The sequence below is a fragment of the Salmo salar genome, chromosome 07 (genome assembly GCF_965601325.2).
Source record: "Salmo salar chromosome 07, fSalSal1, whole genome shotgun sequence".
In the NCBI taxonomy this organism is placed as follows: domain Eukaryota; kingdom Metazoa; phylum Chordata; class Actinopteri; order Salmoniformes; family Salmonidae; genus Salmo; species Salmo salar.
In genome coordinates, this window is record NC_138297.1 from 53,305,866 (window position 1) to 53,323,377 (window position 17,512).

General features: G+C 40.4%; 1 protein-coding gene across 1 annotated transcript; it reads right to left on the reverse strand.

Annotated features, from left to right (window-relative positions):
• Window positions 1–5,957: 5,957 nt before the first annotated feature.
• LOC106609507 (protein mono-ADP-ribosyltransferase PARP12) lies at window positions 5,958–17,037 on the reverse strand. Its single transcript, XM_014208399.3, has 11 exons — window positions 16,896–17,037; window positions 12,277–12,404; window positions 11,963–12,013; window positions 11,550–11,676; window positions 11,288–11,453; window positions 11,099–11,198; window positions 10,791–10,884; window positions 10,539–10,611; window positions 10,284–10,414; window positions 10,047–10,192; window positions 5,958–9,713 (listed from the first exon to the last, which is right to left on the reverse strand). Exons 2-11 carry the CDS (start codon window positions 12,401–12,403, stop codon window positions 9,211–9,213), a joined length of 1,518 nt encoding a protein of 505 aa, XP_014063874.3. The 5' UTR covers window position 12,404; window positions 16,896–17,037; the 3' UTR covers window positions 5,958–9,210.
• Window positions 17,038–17,512: the final 475 nt, after the last annotated feature.

A 17,512-nucleotide genomic window follows, 5' to 3' on the forward strand; every position in this document is an offset into this window, starting at 1 on the left:
CAAATTCCATATTGTCTGTGACTGGGTTGAAGATAAAAACATTTTTTTTCACCTTTATCTAACCAGGTACAAGTTCTCATTTACAACTGCGACCTGGCCAAGATAAAGTAAAGCAGTGCGACACAAACAACAACACAGAGTTACACATGGAATAAACAAACATACAGTCAATAATACAATAGAAAAAGTTTATATACAGTGTGTGCAAATGAGGTAGGATAAGGGAGGTAAAGCAATAAATAGGCCATAGTGGCAAAATAATTACAATATAGCAATTAAACACTGGAGTGATAGATGTGCAGAAGATGAGTGTGCAAGTGGAGATACTGGGGTGCAAAGGAGCAAAATAAATAAAATAAATAACAGTATGGGGTGAGGTAGTTGGATGGGCTATTTACAGATGGGCTATGTACAGGTGCAGGGATCTGTGAGCTGCTCTGACAGCTGGTGCTTAAAGTTAGTAAGGGAGATATGAGTCTCCAGCTTCAGTGATTTTTGCAGTTCGTTCCAGTCATTGGCAGCAGAGAACTGGAAGGAAAGGCGGCCAAAGGAGGAATTGGCTTTGGGGGTGACCAGTGAACACGGGTGGGTGCTGCTATGGTGACCAGTGAGCTGAGATAAGGCGGGGCTTTACCTAGCAAAGACTTATAGATGACCTGGAGCCAGTGGGTTTGGCAACGAATATATGAAGCGAGGGCCAGCCAACGAGAGCGTACAGGTCGCAGTGGTGGATAGTATATGGGGCTTTGGTGACAAAACGGATGGCACTGTGATAGACTGCATCCAATTTGCTGAGTAGAGTGTTGGTGGCTATTTTGTAGATGACATCACCGAAGTCGACTATTAGTAGGATAGTAAGTTTTAGGAGAGTATGTTTGGCAGCATGAGTGAAGAATGCGGGTAATTTGGTGTCCATATAAGACAAAAATGGAGGGCTTTAATGCCTGAGGTGGGAAAATGTGTATTCTTGGACATTTAATATGTATTTAATGTTGAGGGGTGTTCAGAAAATGCATTTATTCTAGTAAAAAATAAGAAGTTTATTTGCAAAAAAATATTACCGCAGCGCAAGAATGACCCATATATGGCGCAGTCTGAAACTGGCTTCTTGGATGTCCTCTTTTTAATGGCTCAGGGTGGAAGCTGTCCCGCTGTAATAAGGGAAAGGGGGATACAACTGAATGCATTCAACTGAAATGTGTCTTATGCATTTAACCCAATCCGTCTGAATCAGACTATTTATGTCCTTTTTTCTGTACCGAGTTGTGAACAGGATTCCATTTGATTTCTCAATCCACATATCGAGGTAGTGAACACGTTTAGTGTCACATTCAATAGTGAATTTGAGATTGGGGTCAATGTCATTGAGTAATGCCTAAAGTCCGACAGCTCTTCTCCCGTTCCACTCCATATGCAAAAAAATGTTGTCAATTTATCGATACCATTTCAGGATTTTATTCAAGAATGGATTTTCATTGTTAACAAAACGTTCCAAAATTACCCACATAAAGGTTAGCATAGCTTGGAGCGAATGTGGAGCCCATCGATGTTCCATTCGTTTGAAGGTAGTATTATTCATCAAACCTGAAATAGTTATACGTCAAAACATATTCAGCCAGCTCTAGAATAAAGTTTGTTGGTGGGTATTTGTTAGTATCTCGGTCTTTCAAATAGTGAGCTAGGGCTGCCAGCCCACCCGTGTGGGGAATGCTGTTATATAGACTCGACATCTAATGTGACCAAATACAGTCTTCTGTTAATCCCGTTGTTGGTGAGCTCTTATTTATGAAGTCTATAGGGTCTTTCACATATGATGGCAATGCTTACACATGAGATTTAATAAAATAGTCTATAAAGTTCGATAATGGCTCTAGCATTGACCCTATTCCTGCAACCACTGGTCTGCCTGAATAATTGCCTTGTGTTTTAGGTTTGTGTAATTTAGGGAAAATGTACAGGTATGGAGGTATGGCACATTTGCAGCAAAGGTATTCATATTCAGGTTTTGAGATAAGGTTGTTTAATATGGCTTGCTCCACTTGTGTGGGAACAACACTCAGTTTTCTATAGAAAGGTTCATTACTGGGTTGTCTCAGAATCTCTTATTTGTGTTTTTCATAGTCTAAAACGACCACAGGTTTGATAACCAAAGATGAGTCTTTCATTAGTTCATTAAGTTCCTGTTTTTCTGTCCTGGTGAGGTTCTTCTGAATATGGTTTGTTTTTCTCGTATATACTGACATGGCTTCTTGTTCGACTAACCTACAATAGGTATTAATCGAGGAGTTGTTAACCATAGGGCATCATTTGCTTTTGGACTTAAAATGGGTAACAGTTCTTTGTTGGGTTTCTAGGCCAGAAACAGTGTTTTAGGAAAACAGTGTTTAAGTTTAATCTTATAAATAATTAAATCATTTAAATATATATACTTTAGTATCAAATTGTGTTTTATGTACACGTCGGTGCAAAAGAGAGACCCTTAGATGAAGACTGAGACTTGTGCGTCAGTGTGGCCTTTTTTTATTTTTTTACGGAGTCGTGCTACAGCTCCGTGTCCACGGTCTGTGTTCCTGGTCCCCCCTTTGACTGCTTGCCTCTCCTACATCGTTTATTTTCTTTCGTGGAGTCTTGTTGTACTGGTTTTCAGTCTGTGTGCGATGGTAGCTGGAGTCGCTGTCTGTAGGGAATTCGCTCTCAGTGGATGCCTCTATGTCTGCGTTTCCGTGTCCCCCCGCTGCGTTGCTACGTTGGCCTCTCGGTGCTCCCGTCCTTGGGCCTTCCCATGCGTAGACCTGGTTGAGCTGGTAGTCCTCTGTGTCTCGCTGATATTTATTGAGCTTTGTTCCTTGTAGGAAGTCTCTGTATTTTCCAATGGACTGGTTGATTGAGACGTCTATGGCTGTGAAGTCTGGGCCTAGAAACTCCTTCGTTATAACCTCTTGTTCACTGATCTTCAACCTCTTTTACTTCCTTCGGCACATGTTCAACGATTAGTAGTTTTAAATCTAAATGACATTTGTTGAGGATTATATTTTTAAAAGATACCACGGTATTCCTATTGTTCTCATTCAAACCATGTTAATGCATGCAAAGTTCAAAATTCAAAAGGCATGCATACATCTGAGCCATCTTTGCTGCAGGCGCATGGCAACAGTTGAACAAGACGAGAAAAAAGAAGAAACCAGCACACTGATCTTGCCAGTATCACCGCCCTTTATTAAGCTTCACATGTCGGCCTCGAGGCCTTCGTCAGAGCTTTTGTGAGTGTTTACAACTTGCACCCCTATGTAAACACAATTTTATTTGGGATGTATGGTCTTTCCATTTTATTTCAGCAAGCCATGACACCAACCATCTCAGAATAAACACAGATCAAATAAGCATTCCTGCAACATTATTTTGTTGAATTATTTTGTTGTCTTCCAAGTATGAATCCCATTTCTACCATTGTTCCTGGCCTCTCTTTCTTTGTCAAATCTTTGCCAAATTGCTATCTTTCCTAGCCTGTATTTACTCACAGGCCTACATAGTGTCAGGGTCAGCATGGAGAGATACTGACCTGAACAATAAATAGGCCTGGGTTATGAAAAGAAAATGAATGATGGGGCATCCTTTCCTGTGCTGTGTGTGAGGGGGGTGTTGGGATCTCTCTCTCTCTCTGTCTGTCTGTCGATCTGTCTGTCAGTGTGTTTTAGTGGTATGTCTTCTCATTGGGAGTCCAGGGTGCTGAAGGGTTCCATCATGGCATCTACCCTGGGAGAACCAGCTGTGGTGCGGGTGGACCTGGTGTACATAGGCTGGTACTCTGTCAACCACAGCCGAGCACAGAGCCTGAAGAGGGTAAGGGACAACCACTGCATAATGTTACTTTAACTGTATCTAGGTCATCACTTTGGGTAAGCTCAAAGCATCTGCTTCTTCCTATACTGGAAGTCTATATAGAGAGAAAGCAGTAAGGTGTATTATGAGATCGTCTCTGCATATCTGGTCCTTGTCTGTAGTAAGTTTAGTGTGTATGTCTTTTGTGTACTTGTGTAGCTGAGGGAGCACTTTTTGAATCATGGTCAACCTGACATGACAACCCCTCCTTCTTCTGCACAGGCAGGTATTGTTATTTATTATGGATATCGAACACTAATCCATCGAACGGAAAACAACATTTATTGCTCTCCTTAATATTTTCTGTAGCTGTTCAGTTCATCCATCTCACTCTCTATTTGACTTGTGTTCTCCGTCTCTCAGTGGATTAGGGTGTCATTGTCTGCCAGACGGACCAATACCTGGATGGGTGCTGCATTTACAAACCTCTAAGAGGGGGTCTTCTGCTCTCATTCACTTCAGTTTAACCGTTTCCCCGAACTCCGTTCTCCATGACAAAATTGGATTTTAGACACCTCTCACCTTCTTTACCATTACAATCATTCCCTATTTGTTTTCCCCCCATAGGATGCTCTGGATCGGCGTGTTCCAGTTCCCGCCAATATCCAGCAACTTGAAGAGGAGTGGGACAACATTCCACAGACCACAATCGACAGCCTGATCAACCCTATGTGAAGGAGATGTTGTGCTGCATGAGGCAAATAGTGGTCACACCAGATACTGACTGGTTTTCTGATCCATGCCCCTATCTTTAAAACAAAAATTATCTGTAAAGATCTCCTCAATTCAACGTAAGGTTTCTCCCTTGTATGATCTAAATGTAGTATTTTGTTTTATGATGATACCATTTATCTTTTCATATTTGTGAAAATGGATGTGTTTGACACTTGATCCCTTTTAAAATGCTTTCTAAAAAAGAAATTGCAACAATTGAATGGATATCAATCAACAAGGAGGTAAGATAATATGTTAAAGGCTAGATGCATTGGGCGCAGATGACTGAACTGCTCACTTATTTGTGTTTCTGCGTCTGTTTCCACGATGGATACTACAGCTGGCTTGGGTCCATCTGGTCCCACCGTCCTTCGGTCCTTGATGGGTTTGCGAAACCACTTGAGGTAAAAGAATGCCCGTAACTCCCTGGGGCATGAGTATAGGACATTACAAGGCTGCTTCTGATCATTCTATGACTGCTGCCGAGAGCTATCGCTGTCATAGTCCATGTGGGGTCAAACGACATTAGGAGGGCTACCTCGGAACTTCTGAAAATTGATTTTAAAGAACTGATTCTAGCACTGAAGGATTCCAAAAAGTGGCCAATTATTTAATGTCCTGTACCATCGGTGGGCCATGGGTGTGAAAGATTCATCAGCCTACTGGCATTACACACCTGGCTAAAAGATTACTGTAGCTCTGTTGGAATCACATTTATAGATAACTTTGACATCTTCTGGAAACCGAAGATGCTCTACAGGAATGGAGTCCATCCAATCATCTTGGCTCCTGGACTCTGTCCACATATTTCAAGGCTGCATTGAGATAATGACTCATCAATGACCCAAGCCCAGCTCAGTTAATTCCTATCATTGTGTCGCTGAATTGTCATAATGCTGCAGCAAATGTACATTATTCCAGGGGCGTTGGCAGACACAATGTAAGTAACCCAATTTATGTCCCTGTAACTGCCCTGAATGTCTCTTGATCCTACAACTATTTTATGCAGTAATCATGTGCCTATGAACCAGAGTTATACTGATAGCACTGAGGCGGGGTGCCCTAGTAGGAAGTCCACTGTGTGCAGCTCACCCTGCACTAACATAAATAACATGAGCATGTCTACTTCTGCTAAGTTTCCCAGTAAAGCAATAAAAACAATCAAGCATCCCAGAAAAGTTCTAAAATAGCCCACATTAATATATGTAGCCTAAGAAACAAGGTTCATGATATCAATAACTTGCTAGTAACATAAGGCATTCATATTCTGACTATCTCTGAAACTCACTTAGATAATACATTTGATGATAGAATGATAGCAATACATGGTTATAACATTTACAGAAAAGACAGAAATGCCAATGGTGGAGGTATTGTTGTTTATATTCAGAACCACATTCCTGTAAATCTTAGAGAGGATATCATGTTAAATATTATTGAAGTAATATGGCTACAGGTTCATCTGCCTCATCTAAAGCTCATTCATGTGGGAAAGCTTCTATAGACCACCAAGTGCTAACAGACAGTATCTGGATAATATGTGTGAAATGCTTGATCATGTATGTGATATCAACAGAGAGGTATATTTTCTGGGTGATTTTAAATATTGACTGGCTTTATCAAGCTGTCCACTCAAGAAAAAGCTTCAAACAGTAATCATTGCTTGCAACCCTGTTCAGGTTATCAGTCAATTTACCAAGGTAGTTACAAACAGCACAGGAATGAAATCATCAACATGTATTGATCACATTTTTTATTTTACCAGTTAAGTTGACTGAGAACACATTCTCATTTACAGCAACAACCTGGGGAATAGTTTCAGGGGAGAGGAGGGGGATGAATGAGCCAATTGTAAGCTGGAGATGATTATGTGGCCATGATGGTATGAGGGCCAGATTGGGAATTTAGCCAGGACACCGGGGTTAACACCCCTACTCTTACAATAAGTACAATGGGATCTTTAATGACCTCAGAGAGTCAGGACACCCATTTAATGTCCCATCCAAAAGACAGCACCCTACACAGGGCAGTCACTGCCCTGGGGCATTGGGATATTATTTAGACCAGAGGAAAGAGTGCCTCCTACTGGCCCTCCAACACCACTTCCAGCAGCATCTGCACTTGACACATTTATGAAATTGCTTATTCCAGTTACTAATAAGCACGCACCCATTAATAACATTACTGTTAAGACATCAATCCCTGTGGCTTGATGAGGAATTGAAAATTTGTATGGTTGAGAGGGATGAGGCAAAAGGAATGGCAAATAAGTCTGGCTGCATAACCGATTGGGAAACCAACTGCAAATTGAGAAATCATGTAACTAAACTGAATAAAAAGAAGAAACTATACTATGAAACAAAGATAAATTATATAAAGAATGATAGTAAAAAGCTTTGGAGTGCCTTAAATGACATTTTGGGGAAAAAGGCAAACAGCTCCCCTCATTCATTGAATCAGATTCATCAAACAACCCACTGAAATTGCGAATTACTTTCATGATTTTGTCATAGGCAAGATAAGCACATTTATGCTTGACATGCCAGCAACAAACGCTAACACTACACATTGTTGTGGAAATTCTTACACTTGACACTTGAAGTCAATCTTAAATCAATCATTGTTTATAAAGTACCGTTCTGAAGTGAGCTCTAACGGGGCAGTCCCGTTAGTTCGCTTATATACAGACAAGTTATATTTGCATGGTTTAGCTTATTCATCATTCATCATTAACGTTTGCTTCATTCATGTGATGACCAATAATGAGTCATGCATGTAACAGACCAATACCTCACGAGGCTTCTTCTCTCTAAGCTGAGACTTTGAAACTAAGACATCTTTCGTTCTCGTTTTCTAAACAAGGTTCTGGGCGTACTGCCAAATTGCAGGTACTGATAGTGAGGATTCGTTCAGTCAGCCACTTGCACGAACACAGAAATTGGTTTATAGAAAAGCACAAACAGAACACAGAAATTGGTTTATAGAAAAGCACAAACAGAACACAGAAATTGGTTATTAGAAAAGCACAAACATAGACATTTCCATAGTGCATAGTGACCACATCCGTTCCCTCTGAGAGGGTCTTCTCGAAAATGGGACAAATAATTACTGAGAGAAGAAATCGCATCAGCCCCTCAAAAGTGAGGCAGCTTGCATTTCTGAATGCAAATCTCTCATAAAAGCAAAATATGGTCAGCATTGCTGTGTGCTGCTGGTTATAACATGGCAATAAAGAAGAGAGAGAAAAGAGGGACCAGTTTAATGTTTTTAGTGGGATGCTGCAGTTTTGCAAATTGTTATTTATTTTTTCTTTGATATACAATATTCTATTATGCTGTTCAGATTGTATTTGTTTTGAATGGTTAGATTTATATGCACTTTGTTTATATACATTGAAAAGTTATACTTTAAATGCAAATGTTTAATAGCATTCTTTTTCATAACAAACCAATGCATTTTTAAATAGATTGTGGTCAAGGTACAGTTTGATTTCATTTAATCATTTAATTAGAATTGTTTTAACACCAATCATAGTCAAACTATCTCAAACTGTTAGACTTGGAAAAAATACAAAACTTATTTTTTTTAAAGAGCCGTTTGGGAATCAAAAGAGCCAGCTCTTTTTGGTGAGCTGAGCCGAACGAGCCGGAATGCCCATCACTAGAAATGATAGGCCAACGGCTGCATTGGCCATCTCCGAGTACTAGGCACTCATTTAGGCTATCTAGCCGCCAATGATCACGGTGTATCAATGTGTCCATAATATGGCAGAGGCTGGTGCTCTAGCATTAGTTGAATTTTAACTTTTATATTTGTATCAATTTAATTAATATTTTCATCATTAACCACTTGACAATGATTTTTAGAAATGAAAACATTATTACTGAAATTAAACTGTTCCACGAAAATGCACATATGAAAATCATAACTGACACCCAGATCGGTAGAAATTGTAGGATAAATTGTATGCTTATGCTTCCCCAAACTTGACTCACATAATGCCTATGAAGTCTTTATAAAATAATTGCTTCCACCTTTCTATGGTCGGATTTTCAAGCAAAGGAAGACATTCATTTTGTATTTAACCTTTATTTAACGAGGCAAGTCAGTTAAGAACAAATTCTTATTTACAATGACAGCCTACCCGGGGAAAACCCGAACGACGCTGGGCCAATTGTACGCCGCCCTATGGGACTTCCAATCACATCCGGATGTAATACAGCCTGGATTCGAACCAGGGACTGTAGTGACGCCTCTTGCACTGAAATGCAGTGCCTTGGACTGGCTCATAATATGGAGTAAAACATTCAGGTTTGAAACAATTAAGTATGTTTTCAAAATGCATACTGCCTCCAGCTCACATTGTAAAGTGGTGGGTGACCTGCTGATAGCCTGCCTACAGTTGTTTTTTCTCCAGGTCAATTTGGCCAGCAACAATTTTATTTTACGGCTTTTCATTTTTTTACGGCCAAAAGCTGTCATTTATCGGCTAACAGAAACCCTGAACATCAGAGGGATGGGACCAGAGCCATGGTCAGCCGAATCAACATCCCTGGAGCAATTTGGCTTAAGTGCCTTGCTAGAGGGCACCTGCACACACGAAGGCCCGGTCAATCATCATCGAGAAAAATAAAAGTAGATGCCACATGGGCAACATAAAGTCCACAATAAACACAAAAAACATCTATTAAACTCAGGGTCATCTGAATCTGAGCCATTAGGATTTTGCTGGGGAGTACTGTTCGGTTGGACAATGGGATTTGGCTGGGGAGTAGGGTTTGGTTGGACAACGGGATTTGGCTGGGGAGTAGGGTTTGGTTGGACAACGGGATTTGGCTGAGTAGCACGGTTTGGTGGAGAAGCAGTATCACTGTACTCTATGAGGGATTCGGGGTAAACCTGATACTTTTCAAAAACTACAAACACTTTAGGGTCTTTGATGTTGTCCACACAGCTGTCATAGAAGATGGATCCTCCGGTTTCTTTAGGAGGTGGTCTCACATAGCTGGATTTTCCCTCAGTGTAGTCTCCCACCAGCACACGACAAACAAACATGGACCTTGCTCCTGACTGGCTGGTGTAGCTGTGTGAGTACTTAGCATCCCTGGCAAAGTAACTCCCTGAAAATAGGATTTATTGACCATGTTTAGCTCAGTGTTTACATGCATTAATTTATTAAATCTTAGCTGTAAAGTGCCTTTGTTCTTACTGACAGTAAGGGAAGGCAATTACAAGCCTTATTAAACCAGTTGCGACATTTTTCTATGTAAGAATATGTAATTGGCCATTTGAGCAAAACATTATAAATTATATTGTTTATCCTTTGGGCATACCCTAATAGGCTATAATATTCACAGGCATGACAGCCTTTGTTTTTGCCAACACAACAGTTATTAATTTGGATTCATTGAAACATTGCATACACAAAGTACACTATTATACCGCCATCCAACCTTTTCCAAATGAAGTTCCATTTGTTCCACATAGCCTCCAGTCAAAGTTGTTTCTGCAAATGCTGTCAACATGTTTGGAGTCAGTTCCATGGAAAAGCTGCTTCTCATTGATGCTTGTCCCTGAGGATTCCATCTGATCTCTTTGCCTAAAAAGGAATATACTGGGTCAATTAAGCCCTAACTAAAGAAAAAACAAAATACATTTGTTTTTGATAGAACTGTCTTTTAGAAACCTACAGCACGTAGAACTTCCATAGGATAGGGTTTTGCACTCTCTCAATGGTGTGGATGTTGAACCCCACTGTTGTTTTCTCAAGAAGGGCCTTGATGTCTTTGTATTCTGTTGCTGAGTTTGGCAACATAACTCTCTGTGAAAACAGATTTACACTAAGACAAAGTCCTCATAAGCTCATTCATATTCAATGTTCTTTCAATGTAAGGTGAGGCTCCCAGTCAGGGAGTATTGACACAATGTTCAGTGTTTTGTATTACCTCAAAGCCAATGCCAGGCAACCGAGACTGGTCCCAGAGAGGTGGCACAGAAGAAGTGGTGGTATTAGATGTGCTTAAGAAAGAAATGAGGGCATTCCGAGTGTCATCAACATGGTCCTCATCATACCACAAAGATAATACAAATCTAGTGACCCAATATCATACTCAGTGAACCAAAATCTAATTACATAATGTTGTATCCTTCCCCTAGAAAATCAATCATCAATTGAGATTGCTGTATTTCACTCTCACCCAGTAGCTCTCTGAACATCTATGGACGATTTGAACATCGGCCGTCTTCTTACCAGTCTTTGGGTGTGTGAGCTTGTATTTATCTGGATCATGACTAAAAATATATATTTCTCAGTTCAGAGACTAAAACGGGTATACAAAAATGGATGAGTAACCTACAGACACAACATACAAGGTACTCCCAATCAACAATGAAATTTGACATGTTTCATTGTTCAATCTTTAGTGTTCTGTAAACCTGTTTTTTGACCAGTATTTTAACTGTACTGTACCTACACCATACTGAATCACATCTGATATCTGCCTACCTTCCAAATTGACTTCATAGGTGAATCTTCCAGCAGTAAATTCAATCACTGAGCCACGGGAGGGATCCATGTACTCCCTCTCTAGGTCCTCCACCACAGTCTTAGGAGACAGACACACACACACACACACACTTTCTTATTTTCTTTGTGCCATATCAGAGGGAGAAATTAGGTATCATCTCTACATACTGGTGACAAATATGGAGTCCAGACACCATGGTTTTCCTCCCAGTACCAGGTCCACTTGGTAGCAAAGACAGCATCTGGCTGGTCCAGGGAGGAAACCGTAGCAAGGCGGCGAACTTTGCGGTGCCCACGAGTCATGGTGATAAAGTTAACCGGTGGTATCCTGCAACTGTAGGACAAAGGAACATCTTCAATGCTTTTATTTCATTTTTACACATCGCCATTGTCTCACGGCATCCTAACAACACGTTGTGGACATACATACCTCTGGGTCTTTGCTGGGTCGCAGTAGTCCCTTTCAACACCCTCATTGTCTGGGATACATGACCAGCCACGTCCATTCTCCACCTCCCATTGGTATGGCATAGTAGAATGAACGCCCATGCATTTGGCTTAAATAGAAATCAATATCAGTTCAATAGATCTTGCTGATTAAGTCTGGGAAATTAGAACATTGTGTTATTCAAAATACTGTAAAGATAATACACCAGTGCTATTGTACCTGAGTTGGATTGAAAACCTCACTCCATTGAATGCCTAACTTTTTGGTTGCGCAACATGCTAAGTTGTTGTCAAGAGGGCCATCACTTGTGTTTGCAAGACAGAGGATTTGAGATCACTAACCGGTAAGGACTTGTGAGAAAGTTAGCAATACTGTTAAGCAAGCAGTTACTGTACCTTGTTGAGAGCAGCGTCCAAAAATGAAGTCATGACAAATGTCTTTTTTTTCTGTGGAAAATGTAATATTTCACATTTCATTTCACATTAGGTTGCAAAGTAAGCTTGTAATTTATTTGAAGACCACATTAAACCAAAATGCAGCAATACAGTTAAATAAACAAAGCATGACATTTTAAACTTTTAACAGTTATGTGAGTGGCCAAAAACGTCAACATAAAGGTTTATGCAGTATTTCACAATAATAATGATTCTGTAAATCTGTGTATTGCATTACCTCATGTAAAAAAATGTAATATTATTTAGATCATTACCAAAGTTGGGCACATTTGCTGAACCTTCCATGATTTTGAAAAATTGTAAACTCTGTTGGTAAATCTCAGCAAGTCCCAAGGACTTTTGGTCCACATCCTCCATCGTAGGATAAACACGTATAGACATACTGTGTATAAGAGAGACAAGCAGAAGAAGAAGAAGAACAACAACAGGCTTCACTCCTCCCGCAGCCGTTGCATAGGCCTATAATGCTGATAGGCTATAGCCTAATTTACTTTCACATTCCCACTGTAGCCTACTATTACAGGTTAGGGTAGCTTATTCATCTACACTCTTAAAAATAAAGGTTCCCCGTTGGAATGTTATTCAGAGCGATGCCAAAACCTTAAATGGTATGGTTCTTTGAAGAACCGTACACAAATCAATATAAGGTTCTACAAAAAACATTTCATGGTTCTTTCCAGAACTGCATTGATAAATGCAATTGGGTGTTGTTTTAACGTTGTAGGGTGTTGAGCCTTATTTGAATATTTCCCAGTGTGCCTTCCAAGTGAATTTTAGAGTTACCAGTACCACTATGACTGTTTGCTAGTGACAGAGACATGGTTGTTACATTCATTCCTGTTCAGTCCTGTGACCTTCACCAAGTGAGATCCTAAGTGAATTTGATATTTTATTAATCAGTTCTGTTTAGATCCCCCCACATACAACTCTTTTAGCTCTGGAGCAGATGCTATTTTACTTCCTGAGGGGAAGCAAGTGGGAGAGGCTGAGGAGGGAGGTGGTTAAGAGGCCCAGGTCCAAGGGGGGGAAAGGCTTACCTGACGTCTACTTGTTCCTGGGCAGCTGCTACACAGCATTACATCTCACTCTTGCCACCTCCCTGGTCAACAACAAGACCCAGGACCTCGCACGGTTCTGGCTGGGATCTTACCTCAGGACTAGGGCTGATCCCAGTTGACATGCAAGCCCCAGTCTCTTTCCTGCTCCCCACACACTATGTCCAAAAGTTTTTTAAACATTTTAAACTTGAAAAACAGGCAATCACGGTTTTAACTAAACACAGCTCTCTTCTCTCTCTTGTGCAGGAGTGGGAACCAGTGTGTCCAGTGAGCGGGCTTGCTATAGGCGAGCCCACAACGGTTTGGTGCAACGTGGCCCATCCTGCTCTGCTGAATCGGCAACGGGACCTGTCCTGGATGGTCGCCCACGAGATCCTCCCGGTCAGGGCCGTTATGCACTCCCGGGGCATGGCGAGGACATCCGCGTGCCCCCGACCAGGTTGCGGCCAAGATGAGTCGGTGAGGCACTTGCTCTGGGAGTGCAGAGCCGCCATGAACCTGTGGAAGGAAGCAGGCCCCCTGATGTCCCCGTGTCTGCCAGCAGGGGAGGACCTAACGCCCCAGCTCGTGCTGTATGGGGTGGGCCGAAAGGCCTATTCCACCAAAGGCCTTCACCAAGCTCTGGCCCACCCTCACATGTCTGAAGGATGCACTGCGGTCTTCCCGCAACCTGCTGGTAGACCACCCCCAGGCTGTGGCCATGGTAGCCACGGAAGCCCTGGGGTGGTACAGAAGAAAGGGGGCCTCGACCCCAGGCGAAGGGTCCCCCACAACACCCAAGGTCCCGGTGGCCACTGCGCCAAGGGCGATGCGCCTAGGGGAGAGATCTGCTCTGGGCCCTGAAGGACAGGACGGTAATTGATTCTGAATAGCAGGAGGAGGCGAGTTTGATAAGGACTCACCCTGTTCCTGTACAAAGGACTGAAGACAGCTTTTTAACATGTTTTCCATGTCTTAAAAATATTTTACCTTTGTTAAATAATTTGTGCACATTTTAAATGGCTTTTACAAGAAAATGTACTTTTACTGATGGTTGTTTTATTGTTTTAAATAAACAACTTGTACTTTTTAACAAATATAAATGTAATATTCAAATGCTGTTTTTTGGGCCTTTATTTTTTATGTGTAAAAATGATGTATAAATATATGAGCTGTTTTTAACGGAAGGTTATAAATAAAAACTTTCCAAAACAAATGCAAATAACAATCATTAAAATACTATTATTTTGAAGGCCTCATTTAACCATAGTACAGTGGCCTGAAACTATTCACATCAGGCCTGCAAGTCACATTATGCTGGCTTTCAAAGTGATGTGTAATTCCCATTGGAATCCAGCCAGGTATATCCAACATTTTACATTTTTATTCACCCCTAACCTATATTCAGAATGAATGCCAGGGTTGGGAAGACTAAGTTATGAGACTACCTAACACTTCTAAACTGGAACAACCATTAACAGTTGCAAAAAGTCCAAGTAACAGATTGGATTAGCTAAGAAAAAAGTGTTATTTATAATTGGGGTTGCATAACATTAATTAATCATTCAATTACATCCAAAAACATAGATATTGGAAAACAAAACAAAAAGTCTACCTGTAATAGAGCATGCTGGGAAATATTATGATTGGCCTGGTTTTGGTTCAAGTCTGGTTATTAACTTGGGTATGTGGGACGTGACCGTCACACTATTCAACAGCCAGTGAAATAGCAGGGCGCCAAATTCAAAACGACAGAAAACTCATAATTCAAATTTCTCACACATACAAGTATTATATCCCATTTTATAGATAAGACTCTCGTTAATCCAACCACATTGTCCGATTTCAAAAAGGCTTTACGGCGAAAGCAAAACATTAGATTATGTTAGGACAGCGCCTAAAAAATAAAAGCCACACAGCCATTTTCCAACCAAGCAGAGGCGACACAAAAACCAGAAATACAGCTAAAATTAAGCACTAACCTTTGATGATCTTCATCAGATGGCACTCATAGGACTTCATGTTACACAATACATGTATGTTTTGCTCGATAAAGTTCATATTTATATCCAAAAACCCAATTTTACATTGGCCGTAATGTTCAGAAATGTTTTTCCTTCAAAAACTTCCGGTGAATGAGCACATCAATTTATAGAAATACTCATCATAAACGTTGATAAAATATTAAACTGTTATTCAAAGAATTATAGATAAATATCTCCTTAATGCAACCGCTGTGACAAATTTAAAAAAAGCTTCACGGGGAAGCACACTTTGCAATAATCTGAGTACGGCGCTCAGAAAACAACAGCAGGCAATACAGATACCCGCCATTTTGGAGTCATCTAAAATCATAAATAGCATTATAAATATTCACTTACCTTTGATGATCTTCATCAGAATGCACTCCCAGGGATCCCAGGTCCACAATAAATGTTGTTTTGTTCGATAAAGTCCCTAATTTATGTCCAAATTCCTTCTTGATGTTCGTGTGTTCATTAAGCTACTCCAAATGTAGGAAGTGCGCCGAAAATTTCACGACGAAAAGTCAAAGAAATTATATTTACGTTCGTAGAAACATGTCAAACGATGTATAGCATCAATCTTTAGGGCCTTTTCTCATGTGAACGTGCGCCAATGAACTCATTTCCTTTCCTGAGTCAACAACTTCCAACTTCCTTTGTTCGCTCTCTGTTCACCATAGAAGCCTCAAACACCTTTCTAAAGACTGTTGACATCTAGTGGAAGCCTTAGGAAGTGCAAAATGAACCCTAAGTCACTGTGTGTTAGATAGGCAATCACTTGAAAAACTACAAGCCTCAGATTTCCCACTTCCTGGTTGGATTTTTCTCAGGTTTTTGCCTGCCATATGAGTTATGTTATACTCACAGACATCATTCAAACAGTTTTAGAAACGTCAGAGTGTTTTCTATCCAAATCTACTATTAATATGCATATCCTACATTCTGGGTCTGGGTAGCAGGCAGTTTACTACGGGCACACTTTTCATCCGGACGTCAAAATACTGCCCCCTACCCTAGAGAAGTTAACACCAACATGGGCGATATTTTACACCACTGGGTGTTCATTTAACTCTTTAGTGTTAATTTAACTCCGGAATCAACACTATAAATGTTAAACTGAAAAATTAAAACTATAGGTAATTAACTTCCAAACATTTCAAGTAAGTATGTTTTAGAATTCTGAAGAATCATGCATGCCACGTCAAGAACCCCCTACTTAACTCAAAAATTATTTATTGGGCAAGAGTTCTCCAATTAACCTTAAGAACTTAAGTGCACTTTGGACAGGCAAGATTGCACTACAGTGTAGGTAGGCTAGGTTGAGCTCCCCCGTCACTGTAGTGGTAGCATCCACTTGACCTACAGACTTAGAAATCACTTTGTTTTTCCTATCAACCACACCAATGTTTCAAGATTAGAAAATAGAGAAAAAAAATGTAATAATAAAATGGAAAACTATTTATATTATACCGTTTGAATTAGTGTGTTGGAAAAATTACAAATTTAAGGTTTGAAACTAAAATGTAATTATTCAATTTGACTGTAGTATAGATCATTGAACTGCCAAAATATATGCTGGCTATTAGTTACCTCCAACTGTATGAGATCTGTGTACAGGTGTTAGCTTTGGCTATGTAAAGCTCATCTTTAGGGAGGGCATTGCCTGTACTTAAAGACTGGACTCTTATCCATTGTCAGATATTAGGTACTGTACCATAGACATCTTGATTCTTTACAGAGAAAACAAAGTAAGTCAGCAACTACATCTGATTCAATAGGATCCTAAAAACAGGAAGAAGTGTGAATGCTTACCTCTTGTAGCGAGATACAGCCTCAAGCGTGCTCAGAGACTATGACACTAAGAGGAATGCTGTGTTATTCCTATAAGGAAATGGAAAATGGCTTACCGTAACTTAAGCCAAAGAGTAATGCAAAAATGCCACTCTAAATGGTCAATGGACTTTGTCCTTTGATTTAGATAATAAGGAAATAATGCCTCACACCTCTGACCCCTGACTGGTCTATAGTAATATAATAGTAATATAATAGTAATATAATAGTAATATAATAGTAATATAATATATGCCATTTAGCAGACGCTTTTATCCAAAGCGTCTTAGTCTTGCTTGCATATATTTTAGGTATGAGTGGCCCGGGGATCAAACCCACAATCCTGGTGTTGCAAACGCCATGCTCTACCAACTGAGACAATTATTTTTAAATTCTCTGTTAAGTCAACAAATATGAATCTCTATGGATGACATACAGTATTGGCTAAGGTGTTGAACTGACAGTCACAGGGACCGGGATCGAATCTTGGTCGGTACCCCCTGAATTAACTACACTGGGTGTCAGAAGTGGGATAGCGCTGCTGAGAGGTCATAAAAATGATTTCCCATCAGTACGGGCACAAGGGACTTGTGAGAGTG